The 16,481-nt window shown below is 66.1% G+C and overlaps 1 protein-coding gene across 1 annotated transcript; it reads left to right on the top strand.

Annotated features, from left to right (window-relative positions):
• The first annotated feature begins 908 nt into the window (after positions 1-908).
• On the top strand, positions 909-15,925 carry COL1A1 (collagen type I alpha 1 chain). The gene is given in 56 exon segments (XM_065749963.1): positions 909-1,096; positions 2,570-2,575; positions 2,577-2,633; positions 2,635-2,655; positions 2,657-2,710; positions 2,713-2,767; positions 2,870-2,904; positions 3,026-3,061; positions 3,159-3,251; positions 3,354-3,421; positions 4,192-4,303; positions 4,594-4,647; positions 4,767-4,820; positions 4,939-4,992; positions 5,107-5,160; positions 5,313-5,366; positions 5,474-5,518; positions 5,742-5,795; positions 5,891-5,935; positions 6,075-6,095; positions 6,097-6,129; positions 6,320-6,418; positions 6,522-6,566; positions 6,652-6,750; positions 7,015-7,068; positions 7,152-7,259; positions 7,503-7,556; positions 7,642-7,740; positions 7,831-7,884; positions 7,976-8,074; positions 8,268-8,321; positions 8,832-8,885; positions 8,980-9,033; positions 9,128-9,181; positions 9,264-9,308; positions 9,395-9,493; positions 9,637-9,744; positions 10,025-10,132; positions 10,209-10,262; positions 10,415-10,468; positions 10,551-10,658; positions 10,742-10,795; positions 11,145-11,198; positions 11,402-11,563; positions 11,676-11,783; positions 11,899-12,006; positions 12,148-12,201; positions 12,296-12,403; positions 12,584-12,637; positions 12,742-12,849; positions 12,936-12,989; positions 13,100-13,207; positions 13,288-13,570; positions 14,194-14,384; positions 14,466-14,708; positions 15,560-15,925. Coding segments are annotated over 56 exon segments (4,425 nt in total). The 5' UTR covers positions 909-1,015; the 3' UTR covers positions 15,707-15,925.
• The last annotated feature ends 556 nt before the right edge of the window (positions 15,926-16,481 follow it).

Here is a 16,481-nt window from a genome sequence, read left to right as displayed (position 1 = left end):
TCCCCATTCCACTTACTTTGGATCCCCATCTCAAATAGTTACGTGTTTCCAACTCGATTATGGATCCGCAACTCAACTACTTCGACGTCTCTGTCTTGACCACTTGGGGACCCCATTCCAGGAGTTTTGGGGACCCATCTCAAATAGTTTTGCATCCCCAACTTGGCTACTTTGGGGTCCGCATTCCACATCCTTTGGTGCACTGCAACTCAGATGCTTTGTTGTCCCCATCCCAACTGTTTGGGTTCCCTATTCCATATTTCTTTGGGGTCCCCATTCCGGGTGCTTTGGGGTCCCCATTCCATATTCTTTGGGGTCCCCATTCCAGGTGCTTTGGGGTCCCCATTCCATATGCTTTGGGGTCCCCATTCCATACGCTTTGGGGTCCCCATTCCAGGTGCTTTGGGGTCTCCATTCCAGGTGCTTTGGGGTCCTCATTCCATACTCTTTGGGGTCCCCATTCCATACTCTTTGGGGTCTCCATTCCAGGTGCTTTGGGGTCCTCATTCCATACTCTTTGGGGTCCCCATTCCATACTCTTTGGGGTCCCCATTCCATACGCTTTGGGGTCCCCATTCCAGGTGCTTTGGGGTCCCCATTCCAGGTGCTTTGGGGTCCCCATTCCAATCGCTTTGAGATCCCATCCTCTTTGGGATCCCCCATCCCAATCTCTTCAGGATCCCCATCCCACCCGCTCTCCCCGCTCTGGGGGTGCCATGTATGCGTGTGCAGACCGGGGGGGGGGTGGGGGTGGGGGGGGGGGGGCTGTGGGGACGGCGGGTCCTCTCGGATTGGCCGAGGGGCCGTCCAAAATCCCCCGTGCGCTCCCGCGCAAGCCCGCGCCGGGTCCCACCTCTCGGCGCTGCCGGACCATATATAAGGGCAGGAGGAGCGGTGGGAAGGCAGTAGGAAGTTTCTGCTGGGGTCTGGATTGGAGCTGCGGAGTGAGATCGGCCCTGAATGACCCGACCCTAAGACAAAGAGCCCCAAAGAGTCTACATGTCTAATATTAGACATGTTCAGCTTTGTGGATTCTCGGTTACTGCTGTTGATAGCAGCGACTGTACTACTCACCGCGGGCAAGGAGAAGAGGACAGTGAGTAGCGGGGCGGGTTGCGTCCTATGGGAAAGAAAACGGAGTTAAATCGGACTGGGGGGGGGGAATGAGGGGGGGAGGGGAGGAGGAGTGTGGGGCGCGTGGGGCTGCGGCCAAAAGGAGGAAGGCAGAAAGGGTGGAGGGAGCGAGGAGAGGGATGGAGGAGGTGGGATGGGGGGAAAGAGAGGAGAGAGAGGGGGGGGGAGCGCGGAGAAGGGGGTGGGGGGCCCGGCCCAGGGCTCTGCGGAAAGCCATCAGGAAAGCATTAGAAAAGTCTCAGATGATTCATAAGGAAAACGTTCCGGCCGCCCCATAGCGCTGCCCAGACATAGGGGCGGGGGGGGGAGAGCAGCGTCCCTTCGAACCGTCCGTCTGTGGGGCGCAGCGTGGGGCGGGCGGAGGGGGGGGGGGGGACGGATGGGGTCACTCTGCACCCCGAGAGCCGCCGGTCAGGGCCACTGGGATGGCACTGGGATGGCACTGGGGCGGCACCGGGGCGGCACTGGGACGGTGCCAGGCGCGGTCCCCCGGGGCTCGGCCGTTCCCGGGCGGTTCCTTGGGGTCGGATTTATGGATTTAGTGGGGTTTTTTCGGTGCCGTTTTCCTCCCGGGCCCATTCCCATCCGGAGGAGGAGCGGCACTTTGGGGCCTCGGTTTCCCACTTTTTTGGTTTTTGGATTTGGGGGGGGGGGTCCGTTCTGCATTTCTCGGGGGTGGGCGCTGCGTTTTGGGGCGGGCCGAGGCCGTGCATTCTTATGGGGGCGTCGGCGCTTTGCTCTCTTTCGGGGCGGATTTTGCAGTTTCGGGGTCGGCGGGGCCGCATTTTTTTTTGGGGGGGGGGGGGAAGGGGGTTGGGCGGTTTTGCATTTATTTGTGTGTGTATGTATGGGGACACACACGCAGCGTCTGCGTTTGATTTTTATTTCATTTCATTTTTTATTTCATGTTTCTTTTCGGCCCTCGCTTCTTTCTGAGCCTGCGTGCTCCGTTTCTCCCCATGTCCCCCTTTGCTGCAGCGCAGCGCTGCGACCCCCCAGTTCCCCCCCTCCCCCCCCATCATCCCCAACTCCTCCTCTCCCTTCCCGGCCCCCCCCCCTAGCCCCGCTATGGGCCGCCCCACGCCCTGGCAGCCGCCCCACACTCGGCAGCTCCCACATCTGGCTTCATCCCGCCCCATCCCGGCTCTAATTTCAACCCAGGACGAGGGGGGGACCCCGGATCCCGGCACCGCCCCGCACCCCCCCTGCTATTTTCCTTGGCCCCCCGGCTTCGGGGACGCGGAGGCGGACGGGGGTTTGTTTAAATTCCAATGTAAGTGGGAAGAGCCGACGGCGGCGGTGCTTTTTCCCCCCCCGCGTCACCGCGCCGGGCTGATGAGAACCAGATGAAGGGAGAGGGAGCGCTGCGGGATGGGGGGGAGCGCCTCAGTGCCCCCCCTGACCCCACAACGGTTTCCCCCCCACCCCCCCCCAGTCCAAACCGGAGCTGCGTGCAGGACGGGCTGACGTACAACGACAAAGATGTGTGGAAACCCGAAACCGTGCCAGATCTGCGTGTGCGGACAGCGGCAACATCCTCTGCGACGAGGTGATCTGCGAGGACACCTCGGACTGCCCCCCAACGCCGAAATCCCCTTCGGAGAGTGCTGCCCCATCTGCCCCGACGTCGATGGTACCGCGCTCCCCCCCGCCCCCAAACCCGCTTCCCACCCGGGTGGGTGTGGGGTGATGTCCTTCCCCCCCCCCCTCTAAACGCTGCTCCTTCCTCCCTCAGCCTCCCCAGTCTACCCAGAGAGCGCTGGAGTAGAGGTAACCACCGCCGCCCCAAATCCCTCTGGTCGCCCCAAACCCCCACCTCGGGTCTCCCTTCATGCCCTAACCGCTTCCCTTCCCCCCCCCCCCCCAAATCCCCTTGCCTCTCCCCCCACAGGGTCCTAAAGGAGACACCGGCCCCAGAGGAGACAGGGTGCGTATCCCGGGCACCCGACCCTACACACACTGGCACTGGGTGCCCCACTGTGGCTCACCCCCCTTTCCCCTCCCCCCCCCCCCCCCCCCCATAGGGACTCCCCGGCCCCCCCGGCAGAGATGGCATCCCTGGACAGCCTGGCCTCCCGGGACCCCCAGGCCCTCCAGGACCTCCAGGCCTCGGCGGAGTGAGTACTGCAGGGGGGTCCATGTCTGCACACCCCCATTGTGGGGATCCCCCCCCCGCCCCCCCACAGTCGCTCAGCCCCTTCTCTCCTTCTGCCCCACAGAACTTCGCTCCTCAAATGTCTTACGGCTACGACGAGAAATCGGGTGGCATGGCGGTGCCCGGCCCATGGTGAGAGGGGGGGGGGGGGTGGGGGGTGCAGGTGGGGTACGGCCTGCGGGGGGAGGGAGATGGGGACATCAGTGGGGTAATGGTGAGGACAGGGATGGGGGTGGCAGTGGGGACAGGGATGGGGGTGGCAGTGGGGACAGGGATGGGGTGGCAGTGGGGACAGCAAGGGGTGGTGATGGGGATGGGGTAGGGATGGGTGCCATTCAGGACTGGGATAGGGTGGCAATGGGGACAGCAAGGAGTGGTGACAGGGAAAGGGATTGGGTAACAATGGGGGCATCAGTATGGTGGCAATAGGGGTAGGGATGGGGTGGCAATGGGGACAACAAGGGGTAGTGATGAGAACAGGAATAGGGTGGTGAAGGGGAAAGGGGTTAGGGAGCAATAGGGACGTCAGTAGGGTAAGAATGCAGGCAGGGTTGGGGTGGCAGTGGGGACAAGAAGGGCGGTGAAGGGGACAGAGCTGAGGGTGGGTGGCAGTGGGAAAAGGATGGAGTGGTGATGGGGGACATCAGAGGGGTGGCAGTGGGATGGGCTGGTGATGGGGGCAGCAGCAGTGGGGGTGTCTGTATGGCGGCAATAAAATAAGGATGGTGGGGACAGAAATCGGGGGGTGCTGGGGACAGAGACGGACGAGAGGGACATCATCAGGACGGCGAAGAGACAAGGTGCTGGGACAGGTGTAGGGCCGTGCTGGGGCCAGATGGGGCAGCAGTGGAGATGTCAGTAGGGTGGGAATAGGGTGGGGTGGGGGCAGGCCGATGCAGCAGTGGGGAAGGGATGGGGAGGGGGGTGGCACACACTCAGCTCTGTCTCCTTGTCCCCCCCCCCCCCCAGGGCCCTGCTGGACCCCGCGGTCTCCCCGGTCCTCCTGGTGCTCCTGTGAGTATCTCCTCCTCCTCCTCAGTTCGTTTTTGGGGATGATCCCCCCCCCAGGGACCCTGTGGTGTGGGTGTCCTTGGAGGTGGGCACAGGTTGGATGAGGGCAGGATGCAGCATCCCTCCCTCACCCCCCCCCCCCCCCCCCCCCCCCCGGATGTGTCATGGGGCCCACAGTGCTGGGACTCCATATGGGGTGGAGGGGGGGGGTCAGAATTCCTCACTGGGCTCTTCAGCCCAATCTTTCTCTTTTCTAACCCACTTTTCCCCTTTTTTCCCCCCTTGAACCTTAGGGCCCTCAAGGTTTCCAAGGTCCCCCTGGTGAACCCGGCGAGCCCGGTGCCTCTGTAAGTACGGGGGCTATAACCCCCCACCCCCCCCCCAAACACACCCCCAGTACTGCTGGGAGGGGGCAGTGGGGAGCCCTGCACCCCCACAACCCCCACACCTCTTTCCTCTCTCCTAGGGACCCATGGGCCCCCGCGGCCCCGCTGGCCCCCCTGGCAAGAACGGTGATGATGTAAGCAACAACAAAACAGACCCCCCCTTCCCCCCCCCCACCCCCCAGCCCATTGGCAGTGCCCCCCATAGGGCTCAACGCTCTGGGGACATGCCCCCAACCACATCCTGGTCTATAGGGTGAAGCTGGCAAGCCCGGCCGTCCTGGTGAGCGTGGCCCCCCTGGCCCTCAGGTGAGCTGCTCCCCACGGTGGGGGGACCCACAGCGTGCACAGCACGCAGGCGATGGGGTACGGGGACCCCCCCCCCCCCGCGGCTCCGTGTCACCCCATGGCTTTTCCTTATAGGGTGCACGTGGTCTCCCCGGAACTGCCGGCCTGCCGGGCATGAAGGGACACAGAGTGAGTGCTGCATCCCCTCCACCTTCACCCTCTACCTGGGAGCACCCCCCGACACCCCAAAAATCTCGGGGAACCCCGTGCTACCCCAGAGGAGCCGGGAGTTGGGGGGGCACAGCGAGCGCTGCTGCTGACCCCGCTCCTCTGCCCCATAGGGTTTCAGCGGTTTGGATGGTGCCAAGGGTGAGCCCGGCCCCGCCGGTCCCAAGGTGAGCGGCGCTGAGGGGGCGGCCCCCCCTCCCCCCCCCCCCAACCGCGGGGTCACTTTGGGGCAGGAAACCCAATTTTGCCTATTGTTGTGGTTATTGTTCTATAGGGTGAGCCTGGCAGCCCTGGAGAGAACGGTGCACCCGGGCAGATGGTGAGTGCTGGGTGGGGGGCACGGGGAGGGGGGGGGGATGCACGGCAAAGGGTGAGGGCACGGTGCCCCCTGCGGGCCTGCGTCCCTATAGGGGCGCTGCGGGGAGGGGGGCACAGCAACGAGAGCATCGCGAGGTGTGAGGGGGGGGCACAGAGATGGTGGACGAGGGGAAAACATCTCCCCCTGACCCCCCCCCCCCCACCAACTTTTCCATCCTCCGCAGGGTCCTCGCGGTCTTCCCGGCGAGAGAGGCCGCCCCGGTCCATCCGGACCCGCTGTGAGTATTGGGGAGCGCACCCCCGATACACCCTCCCCCCCACTAACCCCCCCCCCCTCCACGGCCTCAGCTCACGGCCGCTCTCTCTCCCGCAGGGCGCTCGCGGCAACGACGGTGCTCCCGGTGCCGCCGGTCCCCCCGTGAGTGCCCCCACCCCTCCGAGCTCCCCCAGGCCCGTCCTGGGGGGGGGTCCTCCTCCCAAGGGCCGCTCCCCAGAGCCGCGCTGCCCCGTGTGCCGCTCGGTTCTCGTCTGACGGACCCATCCTCTCCCCCATGTAGGGTCCGACGGGTCCCGCGGGTCCCCCCCGGCTTCCCCGGCGCTGCCGGTGCTAAGGTAACACCTCTGCCCCTCGGCCGCCCCACTAGGGGGGGTCCTGGGGGCGGTGGGACGTGTTGGGGGGGGGTTTCATCCCGCCTGGTCCCAAAGCTCCGCGGTGGCCGCAGTGCGGGAACGGCCCCGGTTGACAGCGGAGAAGAGGAATGCATCCCTCCCGTGACTCTTCCTCCCTCCTCTTCCTCCCCAGGGAGAAACGGGTCCTCAAGGTGCTCGCGGCAGCGAAGGTCCCCAGGGTGCCCGTGGTGAACCCGGCCCCCCCGGCCCCGCTGGCGCCGCTGGTCCCGCCGTGAGTGCCCCCCCCCCCCCCCCGAAGCCGCACCGCCCTTCAGCCTCACATCCCGCGGGCTCCGGTGTGACCCCCTCCTCTTCCTCCTCTTTCTCTCCGCCAGGGCAACCCCGGAGCCGACGGTCAGCCCGGTGCCAAAGGTGCCACGGTGAGTGCTGGCTCAGTGCCACGCGTGGGTGCCCCCGGCCCGTGGGTCCCCGCACCCACACCCCGCCCCTCTCGCTGTCCCGCAGGGCGCTCCTGGCATCGCCGGTGCCCCCGGCTTCCCCGGTGCTCGCGGTCCCTCCGGACCCCAAGGTCCCAGCGGTGCCCCCGGACCCAAAGGAAACAGCGTGAGTACCACTGCCCCCCCCCCCCTTACCCCTCCTTCAGCGCCCCCCCCCCGCTCCGCTCCGGTGCTGAGATGGAGATGTGGCACCGAGAAGATGATGGCTCTGTCCTTCGGCCCATCGTTGCACCCCCCCCCCCTCCAGGGACTTCTCCGCACCCCCATGAGCCGCCAGCACTCGGGAAGGGGGGGGAATTAGCACCCACTCCCCCCCCCCCGCGCACACTGACCCGGTACTGAGCATCCCCCCCCTCTCCTTTCTTTCCAGGGTGAACCCGGTGCTCCGGGCAACAAAGGTGACACCGGTGCCAAAGGCGAACCTGTAAGTTCCCCCCCCCCCTATCCCGCCCCCCCCGCAGCTCAACGAGCCCCGGCTCTGCCGCTCACCCCCCTCTCCCTCCCCAGGGTCCCGCTGGTGTGCAAGGCCCCCCCGGCCCCGCCGGCGAGGAAGGAAAGAGAGGAGCGCGTGGGGAGCCCGGCCCCGCTGGGCTGCCCGGTCCCGCGGGCGAACGAGTGAGTCACGGCCACGCCGCGTGGCCCCACGCTGTCCCCCCCCCCCCTCCCCCCGCCCCTACCCCCACGCCGGCGCGGTGACACTCCGCTGTCCCCACGCACCTCGAGGTCTCCGCTGGAGCATCTCGGGGGCCCGAAGCGGTCCCCTCGGACGGCTCAGCCCCACAGCTGTGCCCCATCGCTTAACCCCCCCCCATCTTCATCCCCCCCCCCCGCACTGACCGCTCTCTCCGCCCCTCTCAGGGTGCTCCCGGCAGCCGCGGTTTCCCCGGTGCTGACGGCATCGCCGGTCCCAAGGTGGGTGCTCCCTCCCGTGTCACAGCTCCCTCCCCCCCCCGCAACCTCGGAGAGGGATAACCTCCCCCCCCGCCCCCCCCCGCAGGGTCCCCCCGGTGAGCGCGGTTCCCCCGGTGCCGTCGGCCCCAAAGGATCTCCCGGTGAAGCGGGACGCCCCGGAGAACCCGGACTCCCCGGTGCTAAGGTGAGCAGAGCCGCACCTCGGACCCCCCCCCGCCTCACTCCCCCCCCCCCCCCACATCCCACGCCCTAACCCGGCCCCCGTTCTTCCCAGGGTCTGACTGGAAGCCCCGGCAGCCCCGGTCCCGACGGCAAAACCGGACCCCCGGTGAGTACCCCCCCACAGACCCCCCACCCCTCACCCCCTCAGCACGCCGTTCGCTGACGGGCTCTTTGCCCCCCCCCCTCCCCCCCCGCAGGGCCCCGCCGGTCAGGATGGCCGCCCCGGCCCCCCCGGCCCCCCCGGAGCCCGAGGTCAAGCTGGAGTGATGGGTTTCCCCGGTCCCAAAGGTGCTGCGGTGAGTACGCATGGATGGGATGCTCTGGATTTTGGGGCGGGGGGGGGGCGGGGGGGGGCACACAGTTGTGGTGGTGCAGAGATCCACGGCACAAAGCTCACACAGAGCCCCACAGCGGGGGTGGGAGTGGGATGTGGGGGGGGAGTGACATCCCACGGTGCTGCAATGTCTCACCCCACTCTTTGGCTTTCAGGGTGAGCCCGGCAAACCCGGAGAGAGGGGTGCTCCCGGCCCCCCCGGCGCTGTCGTGAGTATCCATGGGTCGGAAAAGCACACGGGGTTTGGGGGCGGTGGTTCCAGTGGCCACTGGTCTGCACTGGTCCGGACTGGTGGCCGTCAGCAGCTCCGGATCCAGGGACCGTGGGGTGGTGACGTGGCAGCAAGTTCCTCGCAGGGATGCTGCCGTCCTATCCCGCCCCACACAGCACAGCCCCATAGGATTACAGTGCGTGGCCCCATAAGCTCACAACCCAGCCCTGTAGGGTCACGGCACAGCCCCATAAGCTCACAGCGCAGTGCGGCCCCGTAGACTTACAGAGACTGGCCCCATAAGCTCAAAGTACAGCCCTATAGGCTCACAGCACATCACTACCCCATAGATTAACAGTGCGTGGCCCCATAAACTCACAGCTCTCGGCCCCATAAACTCACAGCTCTCAGCCCCATAAGCTCGCAGCTCAGCCCCACAGCTCTCAGCCCCACGTGTTAGCATCACCCAGGGGTGGGTGCAGCGCTCTGACCCCCCCTCTCCCTGCAGGGTGCTGCTGGTAAAGATGGCGAAGCCGGTGCCCAGGGTCCCCCCGGCCCCACCGTGAGTATCCGTGCCCCCCTTCCCCCCCCCCCCCCCACTGTGTGCTATTCCCCCAATTCCCCCCCCCTCACTCTTCCCCCCCCCCCCCCCGCAGGGTCCCGCTGGAGAGAGAGGTGAACAAGGTCCCGCCGGAGCCCCCGGCTTCCAGGTGAGGGGACAACACCGCGCGGTGACAGCGGTCCCCCCCCCCCCCCCGATGTCCCCCATCCCCACATCCAACCTCCCCTCCCCTTCCCCCGCAGGGTCTGCCCGGCCCCGCCGGCCCCCCCGGAGAAGCAGGCAAGCCCGGCGAGCAGGTGAGTGCTGCACCACAGCGTGCCCCCCCACGCCCACCCCCACCCCAAAAACACCTTCCCATAACTCCATCCCCATCCATAGGGTGTCCCCGGAGACGCCGGTGCCCCCGGTCCCGCTGGTGCCAGGGTGAGTTGAAGCCCCCCCCGCCCTTTTTCCCCCCCCCCACATCTCGTTCTGAACCGATGGTGCTCAGTTGTGCTCCCCCCCCGCAGGGAGAGAGAGGCTTCCCCGGTGAGCGCGGTGTGCAGGGCCCCCCCGGCCCCCAGGGCCCTCGTGGTGCTAACGGTGCTCCCGGTAACGATGGTGCTAAGGTGGGTGCTGCTTCGTGGGGGGCTTTTTTCTTGGGGGGGGAGGGGGGTTGGCTCCGGAATGGGTTTCTCTCTGCGGAGGGAGTGCTGATTTCTCACTAACCCACGTTTGTGTTTTTTTTCCCCCCCCTCCTCCCCCCTTTTAGGGCGATGCCGGTGCTCCCGGTGCCCCCGGAAACCAAGGCCCCCCCGGTCTGCAGGGGATGCCCGGAGAGCGTGGTGCTGCCGGCCTGCCAGGCGCCAAGGGTGACAGAGTGCGTGCCCCCCCCCCCCCCCCCACCACGCCCATCCCCCCCTCCCCTCTGCCTGCAGCCCCCCCACCTCCCACAGTCGCGTGGTGATGGGACGGGGACACCCATCCCACTCATGTCCCCGTCCCCCCCGCCCACCCGGGGACAATCCGTGGCTGCGAGTGCAGCTCCTCCCCACGCCGGGGGGGGTGGGGGGGGGGGGGCGGTCTCAGGTGCTGTGGGGCGCAGAGCAGTGGGGCCGTGCCCCCACGGGTGACCCTCCGTGCCTTCTCCCCCCACGCAGGGTGACCCCGGTCCCAAAGGTGCTGACGGCGCTCCTGGCAAAGACGGTCTCCGTGGTTTAACGGGTCCCATCGGCCCCCCCGGCCCCGCCGGCGCTCCTGGTGACAAGGTGGGGACACGTCCCCCTGCCCCCCCCTCCCCCCACCGACCCCATAAGCGCCGCTCCGACCCCTTTCCTCCCGCAGGGTGAAGCTGGCCCCCCCGGCCCTGCCGGACCCACTGGTGCTCGTGGTGCTCCCGTAAGTGTCCCCACGGCCGCCGTGACGCCGTGTCCCCGCACCCCGTGGCACTGCTGCCGTGACGATGGCGGCCACCCACGGACACCCCACGCGAGACGTGACGGCCGCTCTCTCCCTCTCCACCCCCCCTCCCCTCTCCTCCTCCCCCTTAGGGTGACCGTGGCGAGCCCGGCCCCCCCGGTCCTGCTGGATTTGCTGGCCCTCCTGTAAGTGTCCTTGCAGACTCCGGTGCTCCCACCTCACCCCACGCTTCCCCCCCCCCCACTCACCCCACGCGCTGTCCCGCAGGGCGCTGACGGCCAGCCTGGTGCTAAAGGTGAAACTGGGGATGCTGGAGCCAAAGGTGACGCTGGCCCCCCCGGCCCCGCCGGCCCCACTGGTGCTCCCGGCCCTGCCGTAAGTTCCCACCCCCATCTCAAAGGTCCCCCCCCCCGCGGAGCTGTCCCCGCGGTGCGGCTGACCCCCATCTCCCCCTATAGGGCGCTGTTGGTGCTCCCGGTCCCAAAGGCGCTCGCGGAAGCGCTGGACCTCCTGTAAGTAACACGGCTGTCGTGGAGGGGTGGGGGTGGGGGTGGGGGGGGGGGGTTGCGTGACCCCCTCCTCCCCCGGGTTGCGGGTGGAGGTGAATGCGTGCACCCATGGGTGGCTCAGCCCCTCCCGCATCTTGCCCCCAAACCATGGGAGTGCACCCCAAAAGCTGTCCGGGTGGGGAGGGGGGGATGCTGTGGGTGAAGACTGCTCATTTCTCCCCCGAATTAAAACCCGACCCCCCCCTTCCCCCCCCCCCCCTCTCGGAGTGAGCACTTCCCCCTCCTGGCCGCCGGTCCAGGGGTCGGCAGGAGGTTCCCCCCCCCCCCTGACTGCAGCTTTTCTCCCTCGCAGGGTGCTACTGGTTTCCCTGGTGCTGCTGGAAGAGTCGGCCCCCCCGGCCCCTCCGTGAGTGCCCCCCAGCGGCGGTGGGACACGGGGGGGGGGTGGTGTGGGGGGGTGTGAGGATGCCGGGCAGAGCTCCCGCCGGCTCCGCGTGGACACCGTGACCCATTTGGCACCGGACGCTCCCGGCACCGCGCTCCTGCTGACGGCGGGGGGGGGAGGAGGACCTGACTGCATCACCCCCCCCCCCCCCCCTCGTTGTTTAGGGTAACATCGGCCTTCCCGGCCCCCCCGGCCCCAGCGGTAAGGAAGGCGGCAAAGGACCCCGCGGTGAGACCGGCCCCGCTGGCCGCCCCGGTGAACCCGGCCCCGCTGGTCCCCCCGGCCCCCCCGGCGAGAAAGGCTCCCCCGGCGCTGATGGCCCCATTGTAAGTAACTTCCCCCCCCCCCCCCCCCCCTCCAGTGCAACCCCTCCCCCCCCGCGTGGTTGTGTCCTCCATCGGGAGGTGCTCACACCGACGTGCTGCTCGTCCCCCCCAGGGTGCTCCCGGTACCCCCGGACCCCAAGGAATCGCTGGTCAGCGCGGTGTGGTCGGTCTCCCCGGACAGAGAGGCGAGAGAGGCTTCCCCGGCCTGCCCGGCCCCTCTGTGAGTACCCCTCCCCCCCCCACTTTGAGACCCCCCCTCTGCTTCCCAGCTCACCGTGTGGCCCCACCCCGGGCCGGTGGGTGCTCCCGGTGTCTGACCCCTCCGTGCTCTGTAGGGTGAACCCGGCAAGCAGGGTCCCTCAGGTTCCCCCGGTGAACGTGGTCCTCCCGGCCCCATGGGCCCCCCCGGCCTGGCTGGCCCCCCTGGTGAAGCTGGACGTGAGGTGAGCGTCGGCGTAGGGTGAAGGTTGGATCTGCTCGTGGCACCCGTGGGTGCTGGGCTCAGCGAAGGGCCCCCCCCCTCGTTAGCATCCCCCTTCATCCTAACGAGGGGCTTTGGGGGCGGGGGGGTTGCTGTTCTATAGGGTGCTCCCGGTGCTGAAGGTGCCCCCGGTCGCGATGGTGCTGCTGGTCCCAAGGTGAGTGCCCACGGGTGGGGGGGGAGTGGGACGGGATGGTGGGGCTGTGCTGGTCCATGCTTACATCTGCCCTTCCTCCTCCTCCTCCTCGCAGGGTGACCGTGGTGAGACCGGCCCCGCCGGCCCCCCTGGTGCTCCCGGTGCCCCCGGTGCCCCCGGCCCCGTCGGTCCTGCTGGCAAAAACGGAGATCGCGGTGAGACCGTAAGTGATGCTCCGCCCCATCCTCTCTCTCCCGGAGACAGCAGCGAGGGCTGGGTCCGAACCGCCCCTGTGCTCAGCCCCCCCCCCGCCGCGGGGGGGTCACCCCATGTCCCACTCGCGGTGATGCCCCATTGGGCACTTCAGGATGCTCTGACCATCCCCCCCCCCCTCCTGTCGCAGGGCCCTGCTGGTCCCGCCGGCCCCCCCGGTCCCGCTGGTGCTCGTGGTCCTGCTGTAAGTCGGTGTCCCCCTCCTCCGACCCCCCCCTGTCCACGTCCCCGTGGGGACGTGGGGATGGCGTGCAGCTCAGGTCGTGCTCAGCGCATCTCCTCCCGTAGGGTCCCCAAGGTCCTCGTGGTGACAAAGGTGAAACTGGCGAGCAGGGTGACAGAGGCATGAAGGGACACAGAGGCTTCTCCGGTCTCCAGGGCCCACCTGGTCCTCCCGTAAGTGCCACCACGTGGGGGGACAGCAGCAGTGGGGCACTGCCCCACAGCCCGAGATGCTCACGGGACTTTATCACTTTGCACAGGGTGCTCCTGGTGAACAAGGTCCTTCTGGTGCTTCTGGTCCCGCGGGTCCACGTGTAAGTCCGCAGCGCACAGACGTCCACCCCGGGCTGAGCACCATGGGGGACACGTTCCCCCCACCCCACGGCGCTGGTGACCCATCCACGCTCACCTCTCCTCTCCATAGGGTCCTCCTGGCTCCGCCGGTGCCGCCGGCAAGGACGGTCTCAACGGGCTGCCCGGCCCCATCGGCCCCCCCGGCCCCCGCGGTCGCACCGGTGAAGTCGGCCCCGTCGTATGTATCCACCCCAGCTCTGCCCACCCTCCCGGAGCTGCCACCTTCACCCCGTGCTCACCGTCCTCCTCCTCCTCCAGGGTCCCCCCGGCCCTCCCGGCCCCCCAGGTCCTCCCGGTCCCCCCAGCGGCGGTTTCGACTTCAGCTTCCTGCCTCAACCTCCCCAAGAGAAGGCGCACGACGGCGGCCGCTACTACCGGGCCGACGACGCCAACGTGATGCGTGACCGTGACCTGGAGGTGGACACCACCCTGAAGAGCCTGAGCCAACAGATCGAGAACATCCGCAGCCCCGAGGGCACCCGCAAGAACCCGGCCCGCACCTGCCGCGACCTGAAGATGTGCCACGGCGACTGGAAGAGCGGTCAGTGCCCCCACCGGCGCCTCCGGGGTCCCCACCTCCATCCCTCCATCCTTCATCACCCATGGGTCCTCCCCTCTGTCCTTCCCATCCACCTGGATGCTCTCACCCCTCGCTGTCTGTCTCTTCCTCACCTTCATCCTTCCATCCTCTCCCTCTCAGGGCTGTTCCTTATTTATCCCCCCCCCACGGCCGTTTCTCACCTCCTTTCTCCCTCTCTCAAGGTTCTTCCTCCCATCTTCTACCTCTCACTTCTTATTTCTCCGTCCTCTGTTCCTCGTGGCTGCCTCACCTCCATCCCCATCCCCACGGGCTATTCCTCACCCCTGTGCCCACATCTGGTGGCTCCCCCTCACCTCCATCCCCTGTTCCTCCCCCTCACCTCCATCCCCTGTTCCTCCCCCTCACCTCCATCCCCTGTTCCTCCCCCTCACCCCCATCCCCTGTTCCTCCCCCCCCTCCACTCCCCATCCCTTTTGGCCAATCCTCGCCTCCATCCTCATCTCCCGTGGCTGCCCCTCGCCATCCCCATCCCTCGTTCCTCCTCCTCACGCCCCTCCCCATAATCCTCCCGCGTCCCTCCTCGCCCCGTTGCCGCCCCCCTGACCCCATCCGTTGCCCTGCAGGCGAGTACTGGATCGACCCCAACCAGGGCTGCAACCTGGACGCCATCAAGGTCTACTGCAACATGGAGACGGGCGAGACGTGCGTCTACCCCACGCAAGCCACCATTGCCCAGAAGAACTGGTACCTCAGCAAGAACCCCAAGGAGAAGAAACACGTCTGGTTCGGCGAGACGATGAGCGACGGCTTCCAGGTGGGCGCGGGGCGGGGGGGGTCGGGATGTGGGGCGGAGCGATGCAGCGCCGCACGGTTCCTAACGCCGCTTCCCCCGCAGTTCGAGTACGGCGGTGAGGGCTCCAACCCGGCCGACGTCGCCATCCAGCTGACCTTCCTGCGCCTGATGTCCACCGAGGCCACGCAGAACGTCACCTACCACTGCAAGAACAGCGTCGCCTACATGGACCAGGACACCGGCAACCTGAAGAAGGCTCTGCTGCTCCAGGGCGCCAACGAGATCGAGATCAGGGCCGAAGGGAACAGCCGCTTCACTTATGGGGTCACCGAGGACGGCTGCACGGTGAGCGGGGGTGGGGGATGTGGGGATATGGGGGTGGGAAATGGTAGGGAGGGGGATATGGGGATGGAGGGATGGAGGATGTGGGAATGGAGGACGTAGGGGTGTGGGGACATGGAGGTGGGGGACACATGGATGGGGGTCATGGGAATGGGGCACTCGGGCATGGGGGTGAGGGGATATGGGGATGGGAAGCTTTTGGGAGGGGGATGTGGGGACTTGGGAATGGGGGACTTAGGGACATGGGGTGGGGAACACTTGGGCAGGGCACATGGGGATGGAGGATGTGGGGATGGGGGACGCATGGATGGGGACATGGGGTGGGGGGACGTGAAAATAGGGATGTGGGGGTGGGGGACGTGAGAGTGAAGGACATAGGGACGTGGGGATGGGAAATATTTGGGCAGGACACGTGGGGATGGGGGATGTGGGGACTTGGGGATGGAGGGCACATGGATGGGGACATGGGGAGGGGGGACACTGGAAGAAGCATGGGGACGTGGGGGTGGGAGACACAGGGATTGGGGGCACAGGGCCGCGAGGACATGGGAAGATGGGAACGTGGGGATGGGGGACGCATGGATGGGGACATGGGGTGGGAGGGCGTGACAATAGGGATGTGGGGATGGGGGACATGAGGGTGAAGGACATGGGGACACAGAAATGGGATGGAAGATGTCTGGATAGGGAACATGGGGATGGGGGACACGGGATGAGGGAATGGGAACATAGGAAGAAGCATGGGGACGTGGGGGTGGGAGACACAGGGATTGGGGGTACGGGGCCGCGAGGACATGGGAAGATGGGGACGTGGGGATGGGGACACGGTACCTGAACTCCTCTTTCCCCCACAGAGTCACACCGGAGCATGGGGCAAGACAGTCATCGAGTACAAGACGACGAAGACCTCACGCCTGCCCATCATTGACCTGGCTCCTATGGACGTCGGCGCTCCGGATCAGGAATTCGGCATTGACATCGGCCCCGTCTGCTTTTTGTAAAGCAGAAAGCAAAGCCCCCCCCACGCGCGACAGGAGAGAGTAATAATTATAATAATTAATAATAAAAAAAAAAAAAAAAAAGAAAAAAAAAAGGAGAAAAAAAAAAAAAAAGGAGAAAAATTTCACATGGACTCAAATTCGTGTCGGTTTTCTATGCAGCGCCTCCGAGATCGTTTGCGTTCCCGTAATGAGGAAAAAGAAAAAATAAGTGACAAAAAATCGACCCCAAAGAAATGAAAACCAAGCGGAAAAAAAAGAAAAAAAGAAAGAAAAAAAAAAAGGCATTGAAACAAACAGAAAAAAAAAAAGAGCCCAAAATAGTAATAATAATAATAATAATAATAAATAAATGACTTTTCAAACCATAACGCCAGGAAGTGGGTCCGCTTGCTTGCCCCCCCACCCAGGGCTGCCCCATAGTGGTGTGTGGGGTGCACCCACCCTCCCCCTGCCCCTCCCCCGCTGCGCTCTCTGCTTTATGCACCTGCCAGGACCTTTCGGTTGCCGACCGCTCCTCTGTCACTGCTGCTCTCTGTCCCTTTGCGTGCGTTGCTGTTATTTTTTTCGGGTTTTTTCCCCCCGTTTTCCCCTCTCTTTTTGTCACACACAGCACAGCCCGAGCACTCTGCGGACCCCCACCCCGGAGCCGCTCGCACCCATCAGCCCCAACCCCGGAGCGGAGCGATCGGGACCCGCCAGCGCATATCCTCCTTTTGGGAAGGCTACCTCACAGCTGTGGTTTTGCTTCATGAAGGGTTTTTTTTTATTTCTATTT

Source organism: Cyrtonyx montezumae, unplaced genomic scaffold (assembly GCF_038088225.1).
Source record: "Cyrtonyx montezumae isolate F1298 unplaced genomic scaffold, pur_monq_1.0 scaffold_61, whole genome shotgun sequence".
NCBI classification, from domain to species: domain Eukaryota; kingdom Metazoa; phylum Chordata; class Aves; order Galliformes; family Odontophoridae; genus Cyrtonyx; species Cyrtonyx montezumae.
Note: the sequence above shows the minus strand (reverse complement) of the source record. Positions and strands in the feature narration are given on the sequence as shown.